General features: G+C 54.0%; 2 protein-coding genes across 4 annotated transcripts; one reads left to right on the top strand and one right to left on the bottom strand.

Moving 5' to 3' along the window:
* Window positions 1-902: 902 nt before the first annotated feature.
* MATN4 (matrilin 4) lies at window positions 903-12,965 on the bottom strand. 3 transcript variants are annotated; one of them, XR_009522199.1, is made up of 11 exons: window positions 12,760-12,965; window positions 10,183-10,296; window positions 8,868-9,437; window positions 8,012-8,134; window positions 6,070-6,192; window positions 5,857-5,979; window positions 5,641-5,763; window positions 3,638-4,051; window positions 3,384-3,536; window positions 1,659-1,765; window positions 903-1,243 (listed from the first exon to the last, which is right to left on the bottom strand). XR_009522199.1 is itself a non-coding variant. In XM_060032700.1 (11 exons), the coding sequence occupies exons 2-11, from the start codon at window positions 10,259-10,261 to the stop codon at window positions 1,193-1,195; spliced, it is 1,875 nt and encodes a 624-aa protein (XP_059888683.1). In that variant the 5' UTR covers window positions 10,262-10,296; window positions 12,760-12,965; the 3' UTR covers window positions 908-1,192. The 3 variants fall into 3 exon arrangements, 1 of the variants encoding a protein (XP_059888683.1); XM_060032700.1 differs by lacking the exon at window positions 1,659-1,765 and adding an exon at window positions 1,332-1,438 and having other exon boundaries at window positions 908-1,252; XR_009522198.1 differs by lacking the exon at window positions 903-1,243 and adding an exon at window positions 1,331-1,438 and having other exon boundaries at window positions 1,643-1,765.
* RBPJL (recombination signal binding protein for immunoglobulin kappa J region like) lies at window positions 11,476-21,044 on the top strand. Its single transcript, XM_060032701.1, has 12 exons — window positions 11,476-11,494; window positions 12,728-12,836; window positions 14,109-14,234; window positions 15,430-15,500; window positions 15,670-15,785; window positions 16,053-16,227; window positions 18,433-18,570; window positions 18,985-19,094; window positions 19,368-19,520; window positions 20,269-20,424; window positions 20,557-20,660; window positions 20,771-21,044. The coding sequence occupies exons 1-12, from the start codon at window positions 11,476-11,478 to the stop codon at window positions 21,042-21,044; spliced, it is 1,551 nt and encodes a 516-aa protein (XP_059888684.1).

The raw sequence follows: 21,044 nt of genomic DNA, 5'->3' as shown, positions 1-21,044 counted from the left end.
TGATAAAGGCAATAATTCCTACCTCACAAGGCTGTGAGAATAAAATGAAAATACCTGCAAATCACTTTGAATAATGCCCAAGACTAAACATGTTAGCTATTAATAGTTAAAAGCTGCCATCTGAGAGCCTAATACGTAGTACCAGGCACAAGGTCAGATGCCTTAGAATAATTTCCTCCATTCTCACCATCACCCTTGGGCATAACGATTTCAATCCCCATTTTACACATGAGGAAACAAACCCAGAGTAATTTGCGCATAATCACTCTAGGACTGGAAGTATTTTCATCTTTGCACTTGGGAAATTGTACCAGTTTGTGCTCTTTACCTAAAGAGGATTCGTTTTTATTTTGTTTTTTTGGAGGTAAAACACAGGCTGGGAAGGCTACTCTGGGCCAGAGGTCCTGGCTGACACCCCCTCCTTTTCCTATCTAGTGCAGGGAGATAAAATCCAGGCGAAACTCACCTATCCTCCCCGCTCCCGTCCCTTTAGGGGATTCGATTACCGCCTCCCGCTTCTCGCCAACACCCCCGCCCCCGCCCCGCCCAGTTCGAACAGTTTTTGAGCCAGACTCGGGGACACCAGGAGATAGGCACGGCCAGAGAGCGAGGTGTCCGATCCGCTGGGGGATGGGGGGCGCAGACTTGCCCAGACCCCCAGGGTACCCGTGGAGCCCCCTCCCTTCCCGCAGCCTGCATAAGGAGCCATCTGTTCTCAGCTGAATAAACAAGCGGGGGGAAGCAGCTCCCGGTCCCCTGCCCCCCGGCCCGACCCCCGCACAATGCGCCTTTCTCCGAGGAGACGCCGCCCGGGCGCCGCCGGAGCGCGCTCCGTCTGGCCTCCCCTCCGCCTGGCGGCACAGCAAGACACGCACACCGACCCCGTGGAAACCAGATTTTTTTGTTCTTTTTTTTTTTTTTTGTAAGAAAAAGAAAACAAAAAAAGAAATCCTACAAAGAACTGAGCGCAGCACGCGTCCCCCACATCCCCTCCCACGATCCCCCGCAGTCCGGCTTCTGGTCCAGGCGAGGCCAGCTCGAGCGCAGCGCTGGAAGCCCGCCAGCGCCTCCCCCCCGACAGCCCAAGCCTGAGGGACCCAGCTTCTGCCCGGCCCCAGCGCCCGGAAGGCGCATGAGGGGGCCCAGTCCGCGGGGCCGCCCCCCTTGCCCGGGTCCGGGCCACCCGCGGCCTTCACTTCTGGGTGGCCAGTTGGTTCTCCACATCCTCCAGGCGCGCCGTCAGCTGGGCCAGTGAGCGGTTAAGGAAGCCACCGGGGCTCGCGGGGGTCCCTTCTCCCCTCCAGTCCGCGCCCCTGGACCCAAAGGATATGATTCTGCGACAGACTCTCGAGCGCCCCCAGCGTGCGGCCCTGGAACTCCACAAGACTTTCGCACTCGCAGGGGCTCCGAAGCTCTGTCCCCGCGCTGATGCCCTCCTCTGGCAGCCGGGCACAGAGAGTGGGGGAGTGAGAAGCTGGAGGAGGACCAACCAGCCCTGGCTGAGGCTCTCCGATATCCCTCCACCCGGCCTACGGCTGAGTGTTCGGGTTTGGGATTTGGACAGACCTGGGATGAGTACCAGCTAGGTAGCTGTGAGATATTGGAAAACCCCCTCAACCTTTCTAAGCCTTAGTTTCCTTACCTGTAAAAATGGATACAATGAGAACACCTTTTCGTCCGGCGGTGCTCAGGATTCAGTGATTTTCGTGTGTGTACACATCTTAGAAGGTTTCTCAAACCTTGATGCTCATTGGAATCACCAGATCTTGTTAAAATATAGATTCTTGTTCTTAACAGGGAAGGGGCTGAGACACTGCATTTCTAATAAACTCCCAAGTGATGCTGCTGCTGGTCTGTGGACCACACTTTGAGTAGCAAGAGTCCACAGCAGCACTGTCCAAATGAAACTTTATGTAGTGAAGGAAATGTTCTGTATCTGCCTTGTCCAGTGCGGTAGCCACAAGACACAGGTGGTTATTCAACTTGAAATGTGGCTAGTGCACCTGAGGAACTAAATTATTTAATTTAATGTAATTTAATTTAAATGGGTGTATGTAGCTAGTGGCTACCTTATTGGAGCGTGCAGATCTAGAGCATTTCCTGTTGCAAGGAAACACTTTATAGGGTATTTCAACTAGGCCAATGGTTCTCCAAGTGTGGTCCCTGAACCGGCAGCATCAGCAACGCCTAGGAAGTTATTAGCAATGCAAATGATCAGATTCCACCCCAGACCTACTGAGTCAGAAACTCTGGGGTTGGAGCCAACAATCTGTGTTTTAACAAACCTTCCAGGTGAGTCTGAGGCACACTAATGTTTAAGAACCACTGATCCAGGGGACTTCCCTGGTGGTCCAGTGGTTAAGAATCCCCCTTCCAATGCAGGGGACATGGGGTTAGATCCCTGGTGGGGGAACTAAGATCCCACATGTCGCAGGGCAGGGGGGGAATAAGCCCGTGTGCCACAACTACAGAGCCTGTGCGCTGCAACATAAGATCCCATGAGCCCCACGCAGCCAAAAATAAAAAATAAAATAAATAAATATTTTTTTAAAAGACCCACTGATCCAAGTCTATTTCCTCATACATTTCAACATCTCTGAAATCCAATTGGTTGCCTTACAATTAAATTTGGCATCCTTTTTTTCTTAGCAGTATAGAAAATAATGAATCTTACAAGGGATGGTATCTTAGATTCACTGAATTCTGTAAACGTGTGCCATTTTTAATATTACAGTACAATGCCTGGCACTTGGCCTTCAATACAGAGTTGCTGTTATGATTTAAAAGTTATATCTTAGTCTGTAAGTCATGTTTATCAATGGTATTGATAACAGGTCCAGAAAGGCTCCTAACTTTGCAGATGGGGAAATCAAGGAAATAAATATATATTAAATATATATACTTAATACACATCTTTGTGCACCTGAAACACACCCAGTCCTGCCGCTTTGCCAGGTCTGTAAAGTTGAATCCCAACAAGGTAAAGGGCTTATGATGTGGCTCCCCTCACCAATGCTGAGTTGGACGTGCCTTTGAAAAAATTCCCCCCAAATTATTCTGAACGCCCACTAATTTGGGGAACAGGTAGTTTAGTCCAGTGCTTCTTACACTTTAACGTAATGCTAATCCCCTGAGGGTCTCGTCAAAGTGCAAAACTGTATTCGGTAGGTCTAGAGAGCGCTGGAAATGCTGTAGTTTTAACAAACCACTAGGTGACAGCCCTGCTGCCGGTCCACGGACCACACTTTGAGTAAAGAGGCTCTGTCCAGCGAGCCCATCCCCTGTCTGTCACTCAACGAAGGGGGCGGGAACGAATAGGACCGGGAGGTCTCGGAGGGTAGGCAGTGAGAGAAGGGGAGGGGTCCCGAGACCGATGTGCTCACCCGGGCAGATGCTGCCTTTGAGGTTCTCCAGCAGGTGCGTCATGGTGCTGAAGTCGGGGGAGTAGGACACGTGCAGCTCCGCTGGCTCCGAGGCGATCTCTCGCAGCTCCTCCTCCACCGCCTTGCCTACGCCCACGGCGTACATGACGATGCCTGCAGCGTCGAGGGACTCAAGGGGGCACCCTAGGTCTCGGGAAAGCCGCCTCCCCGCATCCAACCCAACCTCAGGCCAGCGCGGCCCGCGCCAAGCCCACCTTCCTCCTTGGCGCGCGCCGCCCACACTGAGACGTCATCCTGGGAGCGGCCGTCGGTGAAGACCAGGCCCACGCGGGGCACGTTGAGCGCCCGGGGCCGCGCGCCCTGCGCCTCTGAAAAGCTGTGCTCCACCATGTGGCGCAGCGCAAGCCCGGTCATGGTGCCGCGCTCCATATACTCCACAGCCAGGACCGCCTGCTTCACCTCGGCCGCCGTGCCGTAGCGGCCCAGTGGGAACTCGGTGCGCACGCGGCTGGAGAACTGCACCAGCCCCACGCGCGTGCCTTCCGGGGACACGTCCAGGAAGTCCACGATCTGGTTCACGAAGCGCTTCACCAGCTCGAAGTTCTGCGGACGCACGCTCTTGGAGCCATCGACGAGCAGAACCAGGTCCACGTGGCCTTCCTGGCACCCTACGCCCACCCGAGCAGAAGAGCTGGGATTAAGGGATCAGATCCTTGGCTGGCAGCAGCCACCTGCTCATTCATTCACTCGCAAACATTTATTATATAACAGATACTATGTGTGAAGTCCTTCCTATGCCAGGCACTGTGCTAACTAATAATAATTATTATTATCATCGGTGGCATCATTATAATCTTTGCCATTTATTAAGCGCTTACCACAAGCCTGCTAAAAGCATCTTTTTAATCATCATCATCACAATAGCTACCATTTATTGATCATCTACTATGTATCAGACAGAATTCTAAACTTTACCACTACTAACAATAATAAATAAAAACAAAAACATTACTATTTGACAGCTTACCATGTACCAGGCACTGGGCTAGGTGCTTTATATATTTTTATTCAATTCTCCCAATAACCTTGGGTATTATCCCCATTTTCTAAGAATCTGAGATTCTGAAGGATAAAGTCATTTATTTGCTCTGGATTCCACCACTAGTAGTGGCTGAGCCAGGATTTGAAGCCAGGTCTGTCTGACCCCAAAACCCAAGCTCTTAATCACTCTACAAGATTGCCTCCCCTGTTCTGAGACAGGGACCTTGCTAGGCCCTGAAGGAGGTTCGCCAATAAATGAAACATAATCCTGACCCATAGGATATCAGGATAGAGCAGAGCAGTGAGGCATGCCATTTGCTACCATCAAGGAAAGTGCTTGAATAGAGGGGCTTGCAGGGAGCAAGGTAGGGGTAATTCATTCTTCCTGGAGCTAGTGAGGAAGGCTGCATGGAGGTGGTGACATGTGATTTGATCTTCAGGGATGAGTAGGAGTTCTCCAAGGCATGAAGGGACATTCTAGATGTTGGGGGCAATGTGTGTGGAGGCATGGAAGCTGGGAGCCCTGGACACGTTTGGGAATGGGCAGGCCAGTATGGCTCAAATGTTCAAGTTTGTCAGGAGACAGGCTGATGGGGTTGGCTCAAGCTAGATTATAATGACCTAAGGCGGTGGTTTCAAAAATTTGACCACAACCCACAGTAAAAAAAAATAATAATTAATAATAATAATGTAACAATACATCATGATGCACTTATACTCACATATAATTAAAACTAAGTTTCGTGAAACAATACTTACTCTTTCTACATCCATGCAGTAAACTCTATTTTCTCTCTCTCTTTTTAAAAAAATTTCTAGTTTTTAACCCACTAATTTGATTTTGTTATCCACTGTGGTTACACCCAGCATTTGTGTATCCACTGTGGTTACACCCGCCATTTGAAAAACTCAGGGGTAAGGCATTTGATCTTTATTTTGTAAGCACTGGTGAGCCACAGAAGGCTTTCGAGCAGGGGAGAAATGTGATCAAATATGTATTTTTGAAGTTAACCTTGGCAGCAGGGTAGAAGATTGAGGGGAAAGACATGGAGGCAGGGCATGGCACACCCTCCAACTCCACCACCACCAGCGCACACACACACACACACTCATACCACATTCTTGGGCCACAGCAAGGACAGGACAGAGTCAAGGATAATCAGAACGTGGGCAGTGGGTCAGAGGCAGACAGAACCCCTTCCCACCCATAACTCACGGCTGCAGCTCTTGCCATCTGCCTGGAGCTGCCACCGCTCAGGGCACAGGCAGCGGTAGGAGAAGCCCTCACTCACGCACTGGAACTCGCATCCATGGTCTACGCCGTTGCAAAGGTCCTGGGCTTAAAGGAGAGACAAGACAGAACGAGTCAGGGTGGACTCCACCAGCTAAGATCCCTCGTCGCTCTGCACAAATGCAGGAGACCCCTCCTCACCCTGACAGCTCCTGCCGTCGGGCAGCAAGTTGTAGCCCCCTCTGCAGCGGCACCGTGGCCCACCAAAGGTGCTAACACACTCATGCTGGCAGCTGTGGTTCCCAAAGCTGCAGTGGTCAATGGCTGGTGGGAAGGAAGAGACAGCAAGATGTCACTTCTGCCTGAAGCCATCAGAGACCTTGGTCCAGGTGCTAATCGGGGGGGTTCGCTCACCCCTGCAGCTCCTCTGGTCCTGCTGGAGTACAAAGCCAGCTCGGCAGCGACAGAAATAGAAGCCCGGGGAGCTGACGCAGTGATGCTCACAGCCATGGGTCCCTTCAGTGCACAGGTCGAGGGCTGAGGAAGAGGTGAGGTCAGGCTATGCCCTGGGGCTGCCCTTGTCAGCCCTTACAGCACAACCACCTGGGGAGCTTTTTAAAAATACCTATGCCTGGACCCCAACCACCCAAAATCCTGACTTAATAAGTCTGGCGTGGTACCCAGGCTTCTGTAATTCCTCCAAGCAAAGGCCCCCTTCCTACTGAGCCAAGCGGCCCTCCCAATTCAAGCTCCAGATGTATCCCAGTGGGCCCATGACTGAGCCAGGCATAAGAATGGGAATCCACAGTTGTAGAAGACAGGACCCCTGCCCTCAAAATGTTCACTAACTCACAGAGGAGGACCAGAGTTAGTGAGGCTCTGCCACTTTACCCGTCTGAGCCTCTATTTCCCCATCTGCAAAATGGGGATATAATGGAAGAGAACAGTTGTTATTTACAACTGCCTTCTGAGGAGGGTGAACTATTGCCGCGCTGAGTATCTTCATGGTTTCGATGTGCAAATATGGCCTAGAGCTGAGCTGGGGAATAGGGGCTGGAGAGAGATGAGATGCCCTGCATAAAAGTGTGAGAATGTGGGGTTCCTAGAAAAGAGATGGGGAGTGGAGAGAGGAAAAAAAGGACAAGAGAGATGGTGTGGAGATGATTTACTGTGGGTTGAGTTTGCCAATGGAAAATCCCCTATAGAGGGGTGACTGAGGACTTTCGGGATCAAGGGTGCCTAATATTCAATTATAAATAATGGGTGTTTCTTTTTCTGTGTGTATGTTTGACTTCACTTAGATGTAAGTCACACCTCTGTCCACTCCCCATCTTTAGTAAAATAGACGTATGCGTGACTTAACATATACACGCCCTTGTGTGCACAAGTGTGTCAACCAAGGAAGAGGCTGAGTTACATCCACAGGACGAGAACAGCATGTGTGGACTGAGAAACTGCGCGAGGACCCATAAATTGAATTCAGCAGAAGCTCAGAGCTGGAGGTGACCACAGAATGTAAGCACTTGGGGAATTCCCGGAGATCTTGGGAAGGGTTTTGAATGTTCACAGGTCATCAAATGGGGCTTCACGCCAGCCTTTTCTAAGCCCCAGAAACAAGAAGACCCCAGCTGACATCTGGGTTATTGGAAACACAGGACCTCTTTTTCCAGAATGTGGTGAGCTTGAGAGATGATGCATGTAACTAACACTCCTAGCTTAATGTCTGATGCTAACCTGGCATACAGTAAATGACAGCTGCCGTTATGATCAAAGGATTGGACATACATACACAGGGGGAAAAATCCTAACTGTATAAGCAAGGCATTGTGTGTCATAGCTTTTCAGAAAGCAAACATGAAGAGCCAGGCCTTGAGAGATCTGCAGCTGCAAAGAGGAGTGGCAAGAGCAGCCCAGGTGAGCAGCCCGGAAAGAACTGAGATGCAGAAGCAGGAATGAGCAGCGTATATGGGGGTGGGGAATGTAGGAGATGTATGGAGACCCCAATTCTGTCAAGTAACAGAAACAGTAAGGATATGCCTGTGAAATTACACAAGTTTGGGAGCTGTTTTGAAGCCAGGTAGGAGATGAGCCTGAAAGAGGGGGGAGACAAGGCTATAGAAAATACACTTAACTGTATTAACTGTATGACCTCTGTGAGGTCAAGATTTCTAGCCCTGGTCCCACCAAGGACTTACATGACCCCAAGCGACACCTTCCCTTTCCTAGACTTGTAAAGTGAGGGAGCTGGACTTTGACCTCCAAAGGCCCTTCCAGACTCATTGTACTGATGCTAGGCCAATGGGGAGCCACAGAAGGCTCAGGAGCAGTGAGACTGGAGGGTGGGGGTAGCTCTCACCCAAACAGCTCTTGTCATCTGCTGCTAGCCGGTAGCCGGGGTTGCAGGCACAGTGGAACGTGCCGGGGGAGCTGACACATTGGTGCTGGCAGCCGTGTCCCCCCTCAGCACACAGGTCCTTTCCTGAGGACATACAAGAGTAGAATCAGCAGGGGACAGATGGGGAGAACCCTCCAACAAGAGAGAGCTGAATGAGGTCAGAGCAGACCCCATGCTCAAGGATGTCTTTAGATGGAATATGACTTGGTTGAGAGGGGCCAATACAGGTGGGAGGTCTTAGGGAAAGTATAGGTCCTCAGTGGCCCCTGTGAATAGGCTCGGAAGACAGGAGCACGGGGCCAGAGCTGTCAGTGGGAGAAGGGAAGACTATACGGTGTAAAGTAGAGGAAGAAGAGAGATGCTAAATCAAGGTAAGCGGCATAACTCAAGGTGTGACGAGAACAGATCTTGCAGCATTGTGGGAGGGGCTAAAACGAGAGGGGGAGGGGTCATCCCCAAGTGGGCGGGGCTTGACGCCCGGAGTGGGCGATGGCTCTCAGCCTTGAGGGGTGGTGCTTCTTGTGTAGAGAGGCGGTTTTGGAGTTAGACATTAAGCCTGTGGTAAACCACAACAGCTCATCAAGGTACGCGGGCACGCTAAACGTTGCTCCTTGTGGGCGAAGCCTTGAGCAAAAATGGGCAGAGCTGGAATTCCACACAACCCGCGGTAAGCCAGGGCAACTCCACGGCCTGTTGGGAGGGGCTAAAGATGGCGTGGGCGGGGCCAGCCGGGAGGGGGATAGGATTCACTGTGGTGGGAATGAGAATCGGAGCGGTTGGAGAGTTCGAGTCTCGCTCCAGCGCTCCCCTCACTCACGACACAGCCGGCGCTGGAACTGAAGGCCAAATTCCTGGATACGGTCGAAGGACTCGACGAGGAAGACGTGCTCGTCCAGCGGGGGGGACGCCATGGCGCGCAGGGAGGCCACGTCAGCGCGCTGAACCCCCACGGCATAGATCTCGATGCCGCGGGCGCGCGCCTGCGCCGCCACTTCGGCCACACGATCCTGGGGCCGCCCGTCGGTCACGATTACAGCGACGCGCGGCACGCGCGCCTCCGGCGGGCGCGCGCCCTCGGCCACACTGAAGGCCACGTTCATGGCGTACTGGATTGCCAGCCCGGTCATGGTGCCCTGCGCCAGTGGCACTAGAGTGCGGATGGCGCGCTCCATATCCTCGCGGCGTGAGAAGGTTCCGAGCGGGAAGACGCTCTGCACTTGACTCGAATACTGGATCACGCCGACGCGCGTGGCGTTGGGCCCCACGTCCAAGCTGCGGAGGAGGCTCACCAGGAACTGCCGCATCGTCTGGAACTCGAAGGGGCGCACACTGCGCGAGCTGTCAATCACGAACACCAAATCCAGGGGCCCAGTACGGCACCTGGGACCTGCGAGGAGATCAGGGAGGACTTTCCTAGGTTAGCCAAGCCTCACGTCCCGGGAGAACCCCACAGAAACCCAGGGCGGAATGGTGCTCTCACGGTGTAACAGCGCCCAGCACAGTCTTAACCTAGCAAATGCAGGTTAGCTCCATCCACTCACGCAGCATTTGAGGAGGGCCTGGACTGGGAGACTGCACCAAATCTCTATCCTACAGCTCTGAGGGCTATACTGAGGAGGTGTTATCCACTTGCAAGGAGGGCGAGGGGACGTCGCAAACTCAAATGCCTACAGGAGTTAGGCAGGCAATATAAATAAATATAAATAAATGAGTGAATGTGATGGGTTAGGACGGAGGACCCAGAGAGCCTCTATAGCTCATAAAGTGGGCAGCTCCAGACAAATGTTGCCTTGCAGCTGTGAGATCTGCCAACCCCATGTTGGCAGATCTTGGGTCTTTTCAAGAGAAGCCCAAAATTAGGGTTTTTATGTGAAATCTCCTGATTTTTTTCAATTAACTTAAAAAAATTAAACACCAACTGGACAGTTCTGCATGAGCCCAACTTGGGTACCTCCAAGCCACATCCTGCAGATGGGAAAGCTGAGGCCCAGAGAGTTGAAGCTGTGAACTCGAACCCAAGCGCTATGGTTCCAAAGCTCTTGTTTTGCTCTCCCCAGCAGGCAGTTGGCTGCAGATGGAGAACCTGCTTTTGCTCCCCTCCCCCTGCTTCTGAGGGCTGGGTTCTGGCTCACCTGCGAACTGGAGCTGGGTTTCCCAGGGCTGGAGAAGGAGCAGGAACATGGGCAGCTGCGAGCATAGACGCCCCCTCATCGCCCTCGGGGAACAGAGAACAGGGGTATCAGAGCCTGAAGGGAGGAAGGAAAATAGCAAAGCAGTAGAATTTGCAGAGTTCTTATTCTAGGTGATGGGCATTTTGAGGGGGAGGAGGGTCATGGGTTTATTTTACTAATCTCTCTAGTTTTGTGTATGTTGAAATTTTTCGTAATAAAAAAATTTCATCACGGTGAGATTGCTGGAAACACAAGGAATTCTGCTTTGCAGAACTGCAGAATAGTAAATACATAGAAATGAAGAGTGGCCCCCGCTCGCCACAACTGGAGAAAGCCCTCGCGCAGAAATGAAGACCCAACACATACAAAAAAAAAAAAAAAAAAGATACAGAATTTAAAAAGGAAAAGCCTTGGACTTCCCTGGTGGTCCAGTGGGTAAGACTCCGCGCTCCCAATTCAGGGGGCCTGGGTCTGATCCCTTGTCAGGGAACTAGATCCTGAATGCCACAACTAAGACCCGGTACAGCTAAATATATAAATATTAAAAATAAAATAAAATAAAAAGGAAAAGCCTTTCCTTAATGCCAGCCACGATGTTAAACGTTTTTCATGCATCGTGGCATTCATTGAACCCTCTCGACAATTCTATGGGTCTAAGGCTGTTGTTGTTCCCATCGCACAGATGAGGAAACAGGCTCAGAAAACTTCAGCGCTAGTACCCGAAGTCGCGCGGCAAGAAAGTGGCTGCACCAGGATACAATCCTACGCCTGCGGGGTTCCGAGAACCAGCCCGCGTGAACCTTTGCAGAGGGAAACGATTCCCCACCGCACCCCCTCCTCTCTGCATACAAGGCGCCTCTGTGTGACTGTCCTCCCGCCCACCCCCCCAACCCACCCCACAGCCAAACAGGCACCGCCCCATTGCAGGCCTGCATCGCGTTGGTCTAAACCCTCCACGCAGATGAAGTCGCGACTTGGCGCCGCCCCTTCCCGCCAGCTCTCAGGAGAGGCCGCCAGGGAGCGCCTTCGCGCGTCTGGCTGTGTTGGCTAGGTGGCCGTGGGAAGCCCACATCTGCCCAGCAGGTGCCCCTGCCCAAAGCAAATAGGGGGCTGGGAGCCCCAGGGCCTTGGAGATAAGGCCCGGGCAGAATATATCCGGCGTTAGGGCCAAAGAGCAGAAGTGCGCAGGGTTCCGGGGACAGTGGCATTGGACGCGCCCCGGACGCGAGCCGGCCCGGGCCTCGGAGCGCAGCCATGGACCCTGTGGGGGCAGGTGAGCGCTCACTCTCCCGCGGCCCTTGGCGACGCCCCTTGAGAGTCATGAAGGACTCCCATTATACAGATGGGAAAAGTGAGGCCCAAGAAGGTGGCCCGCCGAGCTGCAAAGGAACCTAGGACTCCTGGCTTCCCTTCTCCCTTCTGAGCTGTCTGGCAACCTGACCCCTAGGCGTCACCTCTTTTCCTTCCATTCGCTCCCTGGGTCCCTACCCCACCCCCACCCCCGCACCCCCTGCTGAAGCTGTGTTAGCCATTTTTCTGTTTCTGTTTCTTGGCAGAGGGGGCCAGCTGACCCTAATCCAACCGCAGCCCCGCCCCCTCCCCAATTCCGTGAATGGTCCTATTCTGAGCAAGGTCGGGTGCCTGGAGGGAGCGACAGGCGCCCTTCCCGTCCTGGATCCTCACCGTCTTCGCCTTTCAGGCCTGGTAGAGGAACAAAAATCCCTCTGGCAGGACCCATCGTGGGAGGGTGACTAAGCCAGATGTGCCAGCTGGAGGTGGGAGGGTGTGGAATGCCTTCTCCAGCTTGGGCCACAGTCAAGGCAGGCGAGCACCCTTGCGGAGTATGAGGGTAAAGGCACAGGGGCCTTCGCTGCCTCCCATCCGTTCCTACCTGCAGAAGCCTCTGAGCCCCCAAACCTTGATTAAGTTTCCCCTTATCTTGCTCTTGGCCTGAGCCAACATCTCGCCTGGCGCCCCACCTCCACCCAATCCTAGAAAGTCGAAATAGTCCTTGCCTCAAAGTTCATCACCTTTCCAACCCCTCATTCTACAGAGGAAGAAAGCAGGACCAGAGAGGGTAATGTCTTGCCTGGGTCACACAGCAACGTGGCAAGGTGACAAAGCTGACACTAGAACCCAGAGCGCCTCTGAGGCGGTTAATCATAGCTTTAAGAAGAAATGCCCTTAGGGTGGGGAAAGTGGACTCTTGAGGGAGGAGAGGTCTGCGAATAATTCCTCAAGGGTTGGCTGAAGAATAAACACTTTGAGGACGTTCCGGGGAGCGGCGTGGGGGGGGGGGGACCCGGGGGGGGAGGTTCCTGGAGGGAGGAGGTCAGGGAAAAAGTCCCCCCCTCTCCATTTTGGCGGCCGTGCTGGTGGGGCCTCAATTTGGAAAGGACCCTACATAGGTGGGGAAGGGCACAGCAGGTCGGACGGGGGCATCGTAGGCGGTGCAGCCGCGCTTAAATATGGTCGCCTGGTCTGGCTGGATGCCTGCTCCCCGCAGACCCCTCAGCGCACCCAGGCCCTCTGACTCACCTAAGCCTGCCGGACAGCTCGGAGGCGCGGCCGCAGAGCGGAGCCGACGGGCGGAGCCTCCCGGACAGTTGGACCAGGTAACGGCGCAGGAAGCGTGCCCGAGGTGCGGACGGCCAGGCAGCTGGAGCGAGCGGAGGCGGCGGCCGCATTTAACCCGGGGGCTGGCGGGTGGGGAGGGGGAACGCGGGCCGCGACCCCTCCCACTGGTAGGGAGCGACTCCCCTTCCTCCAAGGGCTGGGGCGGGGCCCGCGCGGCGCCCCCTGCTCCCGCCACCCCTGGAGCCGCAGACGCCAGCTGCGGGGCCGGAATCGGGCTACGGTTGGAGGCTGGGCGGCTACGCTCTCCGCAGCTGGAATGCGTTGGAAGCCTCCGAGGCCCTTCCCCGGGGAGAGCCCCAAGGGGCGGAGCGGGGCCTGGCTCGGCCGCCGGCTGCTTGGCTCCGCTTCCGAGGGCGCGGCCCGGCTCTTATCCCCCGCCGTCCCCTCCAGGGGTGGGGAGAGGTCCCGCACTCTGATCCTGCGAAGAGGGTAGCCTCAGGGTTCATTGCTCTTCCCAGGCCCCACCTGGTAGTCCCTCAAATTCCGCCATCACCGACGCCTTTCCACGGTCTCTGCAATTACTTAGGTCTTGGGCCCATCACCCTCACCCATCAAAACTCCCAGGCGAAGACGCCACCAGGCCCCTAGGCTCTAACTGGCCCACTCCACAGGGCCGATGGAGGCCCTGTAATCAGGAGAAGGAAAGCTAAGACAGCAACAGGCACCTTCTCTTGGGAGAAAGGGGGCTGAGAGTGTTGCTTTAACCTGGAAAAGACGAAAATATTCCCCCAGGATCCTGGGCACAGAGTTTGGGGGCCCATCCATTTTCCCAGGCATCTGCAGGTACGCGAGAGAGCACTCTGGTCCAGGGGTCCAGCAAAAGCTCCCCCCCCCCATCAAGACTGCACCGGGGTGGGTCCCCCCAGGGTGCAGGGAAGCCAGGCGCCCTCACAAACTCTGCCTCCATCACAAGACCGGCACAAGCGGGGCCTCTGTGGCTCTGGGGCCTCTCCCCAGTGCTCCAGGCTGCAATGGGAGTGGAGCCAGACTTGCAGAATGGCGCCTGGGTGGTCCCGGGTGGGCTCCAGGCAGACCTCAGTGAGCACCACGCAACCCAAATATTTAGCCCACAGCTTGCACCCAAGTCCCCTCCCTTGCCTAAGGCTTCTTCTCTTTGACCCCCAGGGGGCAGACCTAGAACAGTCCCTTCCTCCCATTCATTGCATTCCACCTGCCCCCTTCGGGCGCGCTATGCCACCTCGCCCCTTGACGCTCCCTGCTGTGGGCGGCCGGTCTGTCCCCACTCCCAGGTCATCCCCAGAGCCCGCCGCGGTCCTGAGGGAAGGTGTGCGCCAGTGCCTACAGCAACAGTGCGAGCAGACGGTGCGGATCCTGCACGCCAAGGTGGCCCAGAAATCATATGGAAATGAGAAGCGGTAGGTCCCTCAGTGGCCCTCCAAGGTCCCTGCGACCCGACCTTCTGCCCTGTGTGCCCCTCCCTTTTTAGTGTCTTTTAGAACCTGGAGAGGACTCAGGGCTCAGCTATTGGCCAATCAGGGGCCTTTTCCTTCAGCCACCATCAGCCCTGACTTCGGTTTATAGCAGAACCTCCCTGTGAATCTCTAGTCCCCATTCACTCCCTCATTCACCCATTCATTCATTCTTTCATTCCACAACTACCTACTGAGTGCTTATCATGTGTCAGGCTCTCTGGCACTGCTGGGCACCAGGCGTACAGTTGAACAAGACAGCTATGGTCCCTGCACTCCTGGCATCTTCACTGTCGTGTGGGAGAGACAGACAATAAACTCCTCACAAATCAGTAAACAAGAGGCTTCCAGATTGTGGTGAGAGCTAGAAGGGAAATAGAACCAGGAAAGGTGATAGAAACTGAGGAGCGGGGATGTACTTTAGCTAGCAAGGTCAAGGTGGTAGAAAGACCCTTTAAGGAGGTGACATCTGAACTAAGACTTGAATGTGAAAATGGAGCCAGACATGAGAAGATCACAGGGAAGCGTGTTCCAATTAGAAGGAACAGGAAACACAAAGACCTTGACACAGTACTAGCTTGGCCTGTTCCAGGACAAAAGAAGTCAGAGTGGCTGGGATTAGAGAAAGAGGTGGGCATTGCAGGAAGTAAAGTTGGAGAGGCAAGCAGCGGCCAGATCATGTGAGGACTTTGAATTTAAACGGCTGGAGGATTTTAAGAAGATGAGTAACATAGTCTAAAAAAATTTTTTTAAAAACACATTCTGGCTGCTGTGTGAAAAACAGGTTGAAGCGGGTAGGAGTGGAAGCAGAGAGGCCAGTTGGAAGGCTGCTGCAGAGGTCCAGGCAAAAAGCTATGGCAGTAGGGACTAAGGTGGAGGTGGTGAGAAGTCAGTGGATTCTGGATATGTTTTAAAGGGAGTGGATAGGACTTACGGATGGATTGAATGAGGAATGTGAAAGAAAGAAAGATTCGGGTGTTCATGGGGTTCACAGTCATGGAGAAGCCTGGGGAGAGCGGTGAGAAAGATGTGTGTGTGGGGGGAATCAAGGATTCTGTCTGGTCTTTGCTACCTTTGAGACGCCTACAGGACAGTCAAGGGGAGATGGATACACGAGTCCAGCGCTTACATGTCTCCGCAGGTTCTTCTGCCCCCCGCCCTGTGTCTACCTCGCAGGTCCCGGATGGAGGGTGAAGCCAGTGCAGGGCCAAGGTGAGGGCGGACTCCAGGGATGCCGGGCGCCACCCTCTGTAAGGGGACCCTCAGTAGGGCTCGGGAGCGGGGCGGTTCTCAGTCGCAGTCTCAACGCGCCCTCTGGCGGCGAGAACTAAGCTTGCCTGACACTTGAGTCCCTCCAGAGCCCGCTCGCGTCCCTTTCCAGCCCACCAGGCAGGGGAGACCGGGCCCATCGTCTGCGGTTACATGGGACTGGACGGCGCGTCCGGCAGCGCTGCCGAGACGCAGAAGTTGAATTTCGAAGAGCAGCCGGACTCCAGGGTGAGAGCGCATGGGAAGGGGGTTCGATTCTTGCTCCCATCCTTGCCTCTCTCTTTGGGGCAGGGGGGCTCCTTTACTCCCCTGCAGAAGCCAAAAGATAGGTGAGGATGCCGAGAGACCGGGGTTCTGCCTTGAGGGTGCGCCCAAGAGCTTGGACGTGCAGCTTCATGTCACGTCCGACGGGGCGGACGTCAGATAACTGGGGAAAGTCAGTTCATCCAGGGACTGAGGGCTGGGTGAGACGACCCATCTCCGCCAACCCTGTAGGAATTCGGTTGCGCCAAGACCCTGTATATCTCGGACGCAGACAAGAGGAAGCACTTCCGGCTGGTGCTGCGGCTAGTGCTCCGAGGGGGGCGGGAGCTGGGCACTTTCCACAGCCGCCTCATCAAGGTCATCTCCAAGCCCTCGCAGAAGAAGCAGTCGCTGAAAAACACCGATCGTGAGCGGGGTGGAGCCTGGCCGCTGGGCGGGGCGGGGAGGTGCCCCTGGTCTGGAAGCTGCTAGGTTTGGGAGGGGGGAGGGGGAGATGCCTGGATTGTAGGGTTGGGGTCAGAGTGGGAGAGGTGGAGTTTGAGTCGGAAGGGGGCGGGGTCTGGGTAAGTAGGTGTGTGGCTTAGGTCGGGGAATGGGAAAAGTTGGAGAGGCAAGAGCAGAGGGAAGGGGACAGAGGCCGACTTGAGGTTGGGGGGTCCCCAAAATGGTCGGCAGGTGCTGAGCCAAAGACAGATTAAAAGTGATAATGAGGGCTTCCCTGGTGGCGCAGTGGTTGAGAGTCCGCCTGCCGATGCAGGGGACGCGGGTTCGTGCCCCGGTCCGGGAAGATCCCACATGCCGCGGAGCGGCTGGGCCCGTGAGCCATGGCCGCTGTGCTCCGCAAGGGGAGAGGCCGCAACAGTGAGAGGCCCGCGTACTGCAAAAAAAAAAAAAAAAAAAAAAAGTGATGATGAAAGGGCAGGGGAAATTCAGTTAAAAATATTTATCCAGTGCCTGATATAGATGCAAGTATCTGTTCTGGAGGAACGGACAGCCTAGCAGAGGAGAGAGACACACACAGCTGATCAAAGAGACAGTTTGAGATAAGTACTGCCCTGGATGCCAAGTGACAAATCCCAGGGCTGATGGCTTTGAAAATACGAGGAAACAAAGCCTGAATGACAATGACAACATCACTGCTACCCTCGCTGGAAGATGGAAGGGAGAAGTAGGGGACGGGGGACTTTCTTGGCAGGTATATACATACATCACCCTGTTTGATGCTCATCCTTGTAAGGTGAGTCATCGATGAGGAAAATGAGGTTTGGAACGTTCATGCATTCATTTAAGAAATATCTGGGCCTAGGACTTCCCTGACGGTCCAGTGGTTAAAACTCAGCGCTTCCACTGCAGGGCACGCGGGTACAATCCCTGGTCAGGGAACTAAGATCCCACATGCCATGCAGCGTGGCCAGAAAAGAAAGGAAGAAAGAAAGAAAGAGAGAGAGAGAGAGGGAGGGAGGGAGGAAGGAAGGAAGGAGGAAAAGAAATATTTGGGCCTGTCACCTTCAGGTGACTTGCCTAAGTTTTCCCAGCTAGAAAATGGCCCACCCAGGGTTTGAACTTGAGTCAATGTGACTGTGAAGCCCAGCTCCCACCCCTACACCTTACTGTCTGTTAAAAACCTTGAAGAATGTCTCAGATCCAGGCAGTGCTCTGGCTGGCCCTTGGTGTCAGGAAAGGGCCAGGCAGGGGTAAAGTGGTGTAGTGTGATGGTTTCGAGTGCAGATTCTGGGGCCAGGCGGCCTGGGTTTCGATCCTGGCTCTGCCACTGGCTAGCTGTGTGATCTAGAGGGAGTTGTTCTCTTGAGTAGAGATAATATTATCTACCTCCGAGGGTTGTTAAGAGAAGCAAAAGAGCTAACACATTTTAAGCATTTAAAACAGTACCTGAAACACAATAAGCATCAGCTATCATCATTATGCAATGGATAGGAACTTGGGTTAAGTATACATTGCGCACCAACAGTATGCCTAGCGCTGTGAGGGGAGAGAGGGCGATGACCCAGTGCTTTCTCCCCAGGTGGTCAAAATCCAATTAGAAAACAAAGTGGCTGCTCTGAGCCCGTGTTAAAAGGCTGGAAGAGATCAATGTCAAGCCCTAGAAATGTACTGCTGTTTCACACCACGCAGCCTTTGCTTACGCAGCCCCCTGAGCAACTCCTACCTACTTCATGCTTCCCAGCTGAGAGTATAACCTCCTCCAGGAAGCCCTCCTTAACCCAGCCAGCCCTCACTATATCATATGGAAATTTTATATTTATTCCCTGTCTCCCCTCTGAGACTGTGAACTCCTCTAGAGCAAAACTGGGTCTAATTCACCCTTTGGCACCCAGTACCCAGCACAGTGCCAGCCACCAAGTAGGCACTTAGTAACTACTTGATAAAATTCTGTTTATTGAACTGAAGGATGCCCAGGCAGCAAAAAGAACCAGACAAAGGTACAGAAGCAGGACTACAGCAGGTGCTAGATAAATAGCGGTGACATATGAATGCCCAGTGTGTCTGGGAATTTGAGCCAGACTGGCTCAGGGGACAGAGGATGGGAACTTACCTGGCAAGTCCAAGGGACCAAGCCAGGCAGGGGCACTGATTCCACCTCCCCTCACAGTGTGCATATCCTCGGGCTCAAAGGTCTCCCTCTTCAACCGCCTGCGCTCCCAGACGGTCTCCACGCGCTACCTCTCTGTGGAGAATGGGGACTTCGTGGCCAGTGCGCGCCAGTGGGCTGCCTTCACTCTCCACCTGGGTAATCCCACCAGCAGGCCTGGGGCTGGGCACTTCACATGCATTCCCTTTTTAAATCTTCACAACTCCTCAAGGAAAGTAAAATTTGCCCCATGGAACAGAGGCTCAGAAACACAAAAAGACTTGCCAAAGGTCCCAATGAGTTGGTGACTGATCCAAGCTATTCAGACTCCAGTGTCCAGCCCCTTCCCTCAACTCAGCCCCCACCCCAGGGGGCAGACATTCGCAAGGATGGCCACAAATGACATCTCCAGGCTGAGAATCTTCAGCCTTAGCTGCCTTCCTGTGTGCCAACCTTGCCCATAAGACCCATGTGCAATGTGAGGTGGAGCTAGAGGCAAGAAGGGTGGGATTTGGGGCAGAAGCTTGGAACCCCTGAAACCCTCCTTCCTTCCCTCCTTCTTTTTACTCCCAGCTGATGAACACTGTTCCCAGGGAGACTTCCCGCCTCGAGAGGGCTATGTCCACTACGGCTCCCTGGTGCAGCTGATCTGCACGGTCACGGGCATCACACTACCTCCAATGGTATGGGAAGGAAGGGCACAGCTGGAGGGGTCACCCCAGATCCACACAGAGGGTGTGACCCACAAGTGCAGCGCTGGAGAGTGAGAGCCCAAAGCATGATGACACCTATCCTCACTTGGGATACTCAGTGCTTTGTGGGGCTGGGTGGAGGTCGAGCGCTGGCGTGGGGGGAATATGCCAGTGTCCTGCCTGGCTACCGAAGAAAGAGAGAAGGGAAGCCTGTGGGCACCCAGGCAACTTGCTGCCACGCTTCCTCCCACCCTTTTGCTGTAGATCATCCGCAAAGTAGCTAAACAGTGTGCACTCCTCGACGTGGATGAGCCCATCTCCCAGCTGCACAAGTGTGCATTCCAGTTCCCAGGTGGTCCTCCAGGAGGAGGTGGCACCTACTTATGTCTCGCCACAGAGAAGGTGGTGCAGTTTCAGGTGAGAAGCAGAGAATATCAGCACCAAGGCGTCCCAGAAAGTCAGAATGCTGAGAACGTAGAACGTAAGGTCACCATCAGCATCATGGCTGCTACTTACTGAGCAATACTGCCTCCCGTGGAACGTTAGAATCGTAGACTATCGGGACAGAATCAGAGAATGTAGACAAAATAGTGATAATGGTGTTGAGCAATACTCCTTCCCAAAGGATATTAAAGTCATAGAATGTTGTGATATAAAATTGTAGAATGTAAATTAAAATAATAATAAGTAATAGTATTGAGTATTATTGAGCAAAGACGATTAGAATCGTAGAATGTTAAGACAGAATTGTGGAAAATTACTATTATTATCATAGTAATAATATATTACTATAAATATAAATAAACTATTATATTATCATAAGAGAGAAAACCATAACATGTAGAAAATAACATTATTATTCAGCAATAATCCCTCCCAAAGAATTTTTAAATTTTGGAATGTTAGGGCACAGAATTGCACAATGTTTAAAAACATGGAATTCTAGAATTCTAAGAAAATACACCTTTAGAAACCAGCTAGTCCAGCGAGCTGATTTAACTCTAAAGAGAGAACTTAAGGGTTTTGTCCAAGCTCACAGGGCAGGTAAACCGCAGAGCCGAGGACCAGAACGCTAGGAACGCGGAAGCCTCTGCACTGCGCTGGATGGACGCGCTGACAGCCACCATCCGCGGCTTCTGCGCCATCCCCTCGGATCTCCCCCCAGGCCTCCCCCTGCCCCAAGGAGGCGAACAAGGCGGTGCTCAATGACAGCTCTTGCTGGACCATCATCGGCACCGAGTCAGTGGAATTCTCCTTCAGCACCAGCCTGGCGTGTACCCGGGAGCCTGTCACTCCGGTGCCCCTCATCAGCACCCTGGAGGTGAATCGCGCGCTGGGGGACGCTGGTGGGCGTGGATACCGACCGCGCTGGAGGGTGGGAGTGCAGGTGAGGGAGGGCTGCGGGCTCTCGGCCACCGCTTCTCCCACACCCCCTGGTCTCACCCTCCCCCAGCTGAGTGGCGGGGGCGATGTGGCAACACTGGAGCTCCACGGTGAAAACCTCCACGCGGGGCTCAAGGTTTGGTTCGGGGAAGTGGAGGCCGAAACCATGTACAGGTATGAGGAGGGGGGACTCCCATGGGTCCCAGGGAACGAAGCAGGTTAGGGGTGGGGGGATGCATGTCATCACTCTCACTGCAGCCCTGACCTCGATGCCCCGCCCCCAGGAGCCCGCGGTCCCTCGTGTGCGTGGTACCAGACATAGCCGCCTTCGGCAGCGACTGGCGCTGGCTGCGCACACCCATCACAGTGCCCGTGAGCCTCGTGCGTGCCGACGGCCTCTTCTACCCCAGCGCCTTCTCCTTCACCTACACCCCGGAGTACAGCGTGCGGTCCGGGCCTCCGGGTGCCTCTGCGCCCGCCGCCGACGCCGATGCGCTCCTGGAGAGCATCCACCACGAGTTTACACGCACCAACTTCCACCTCTTCATCCAGACGTAG

Source organism: Delphinus delphis, chromosome 15, assembly GCF_949987515.2.
Source record: "Delphinus delphis chromosome 15, mDelDel1.2, whole genome shotgun sequence".
NCBI classification, from domain to species: domain Eukaryota; kingdom Metazoa; phylum Chordata; class Mammalia; order Artiodactyla; family Delphinidae; genus Delphinus; species Delphinus delphis.
The sequence above is the reverse complement of the archived record's forward strand: the minus strand, read 5'-3'. Positions and strand labels throughout refer to the sequence as shown.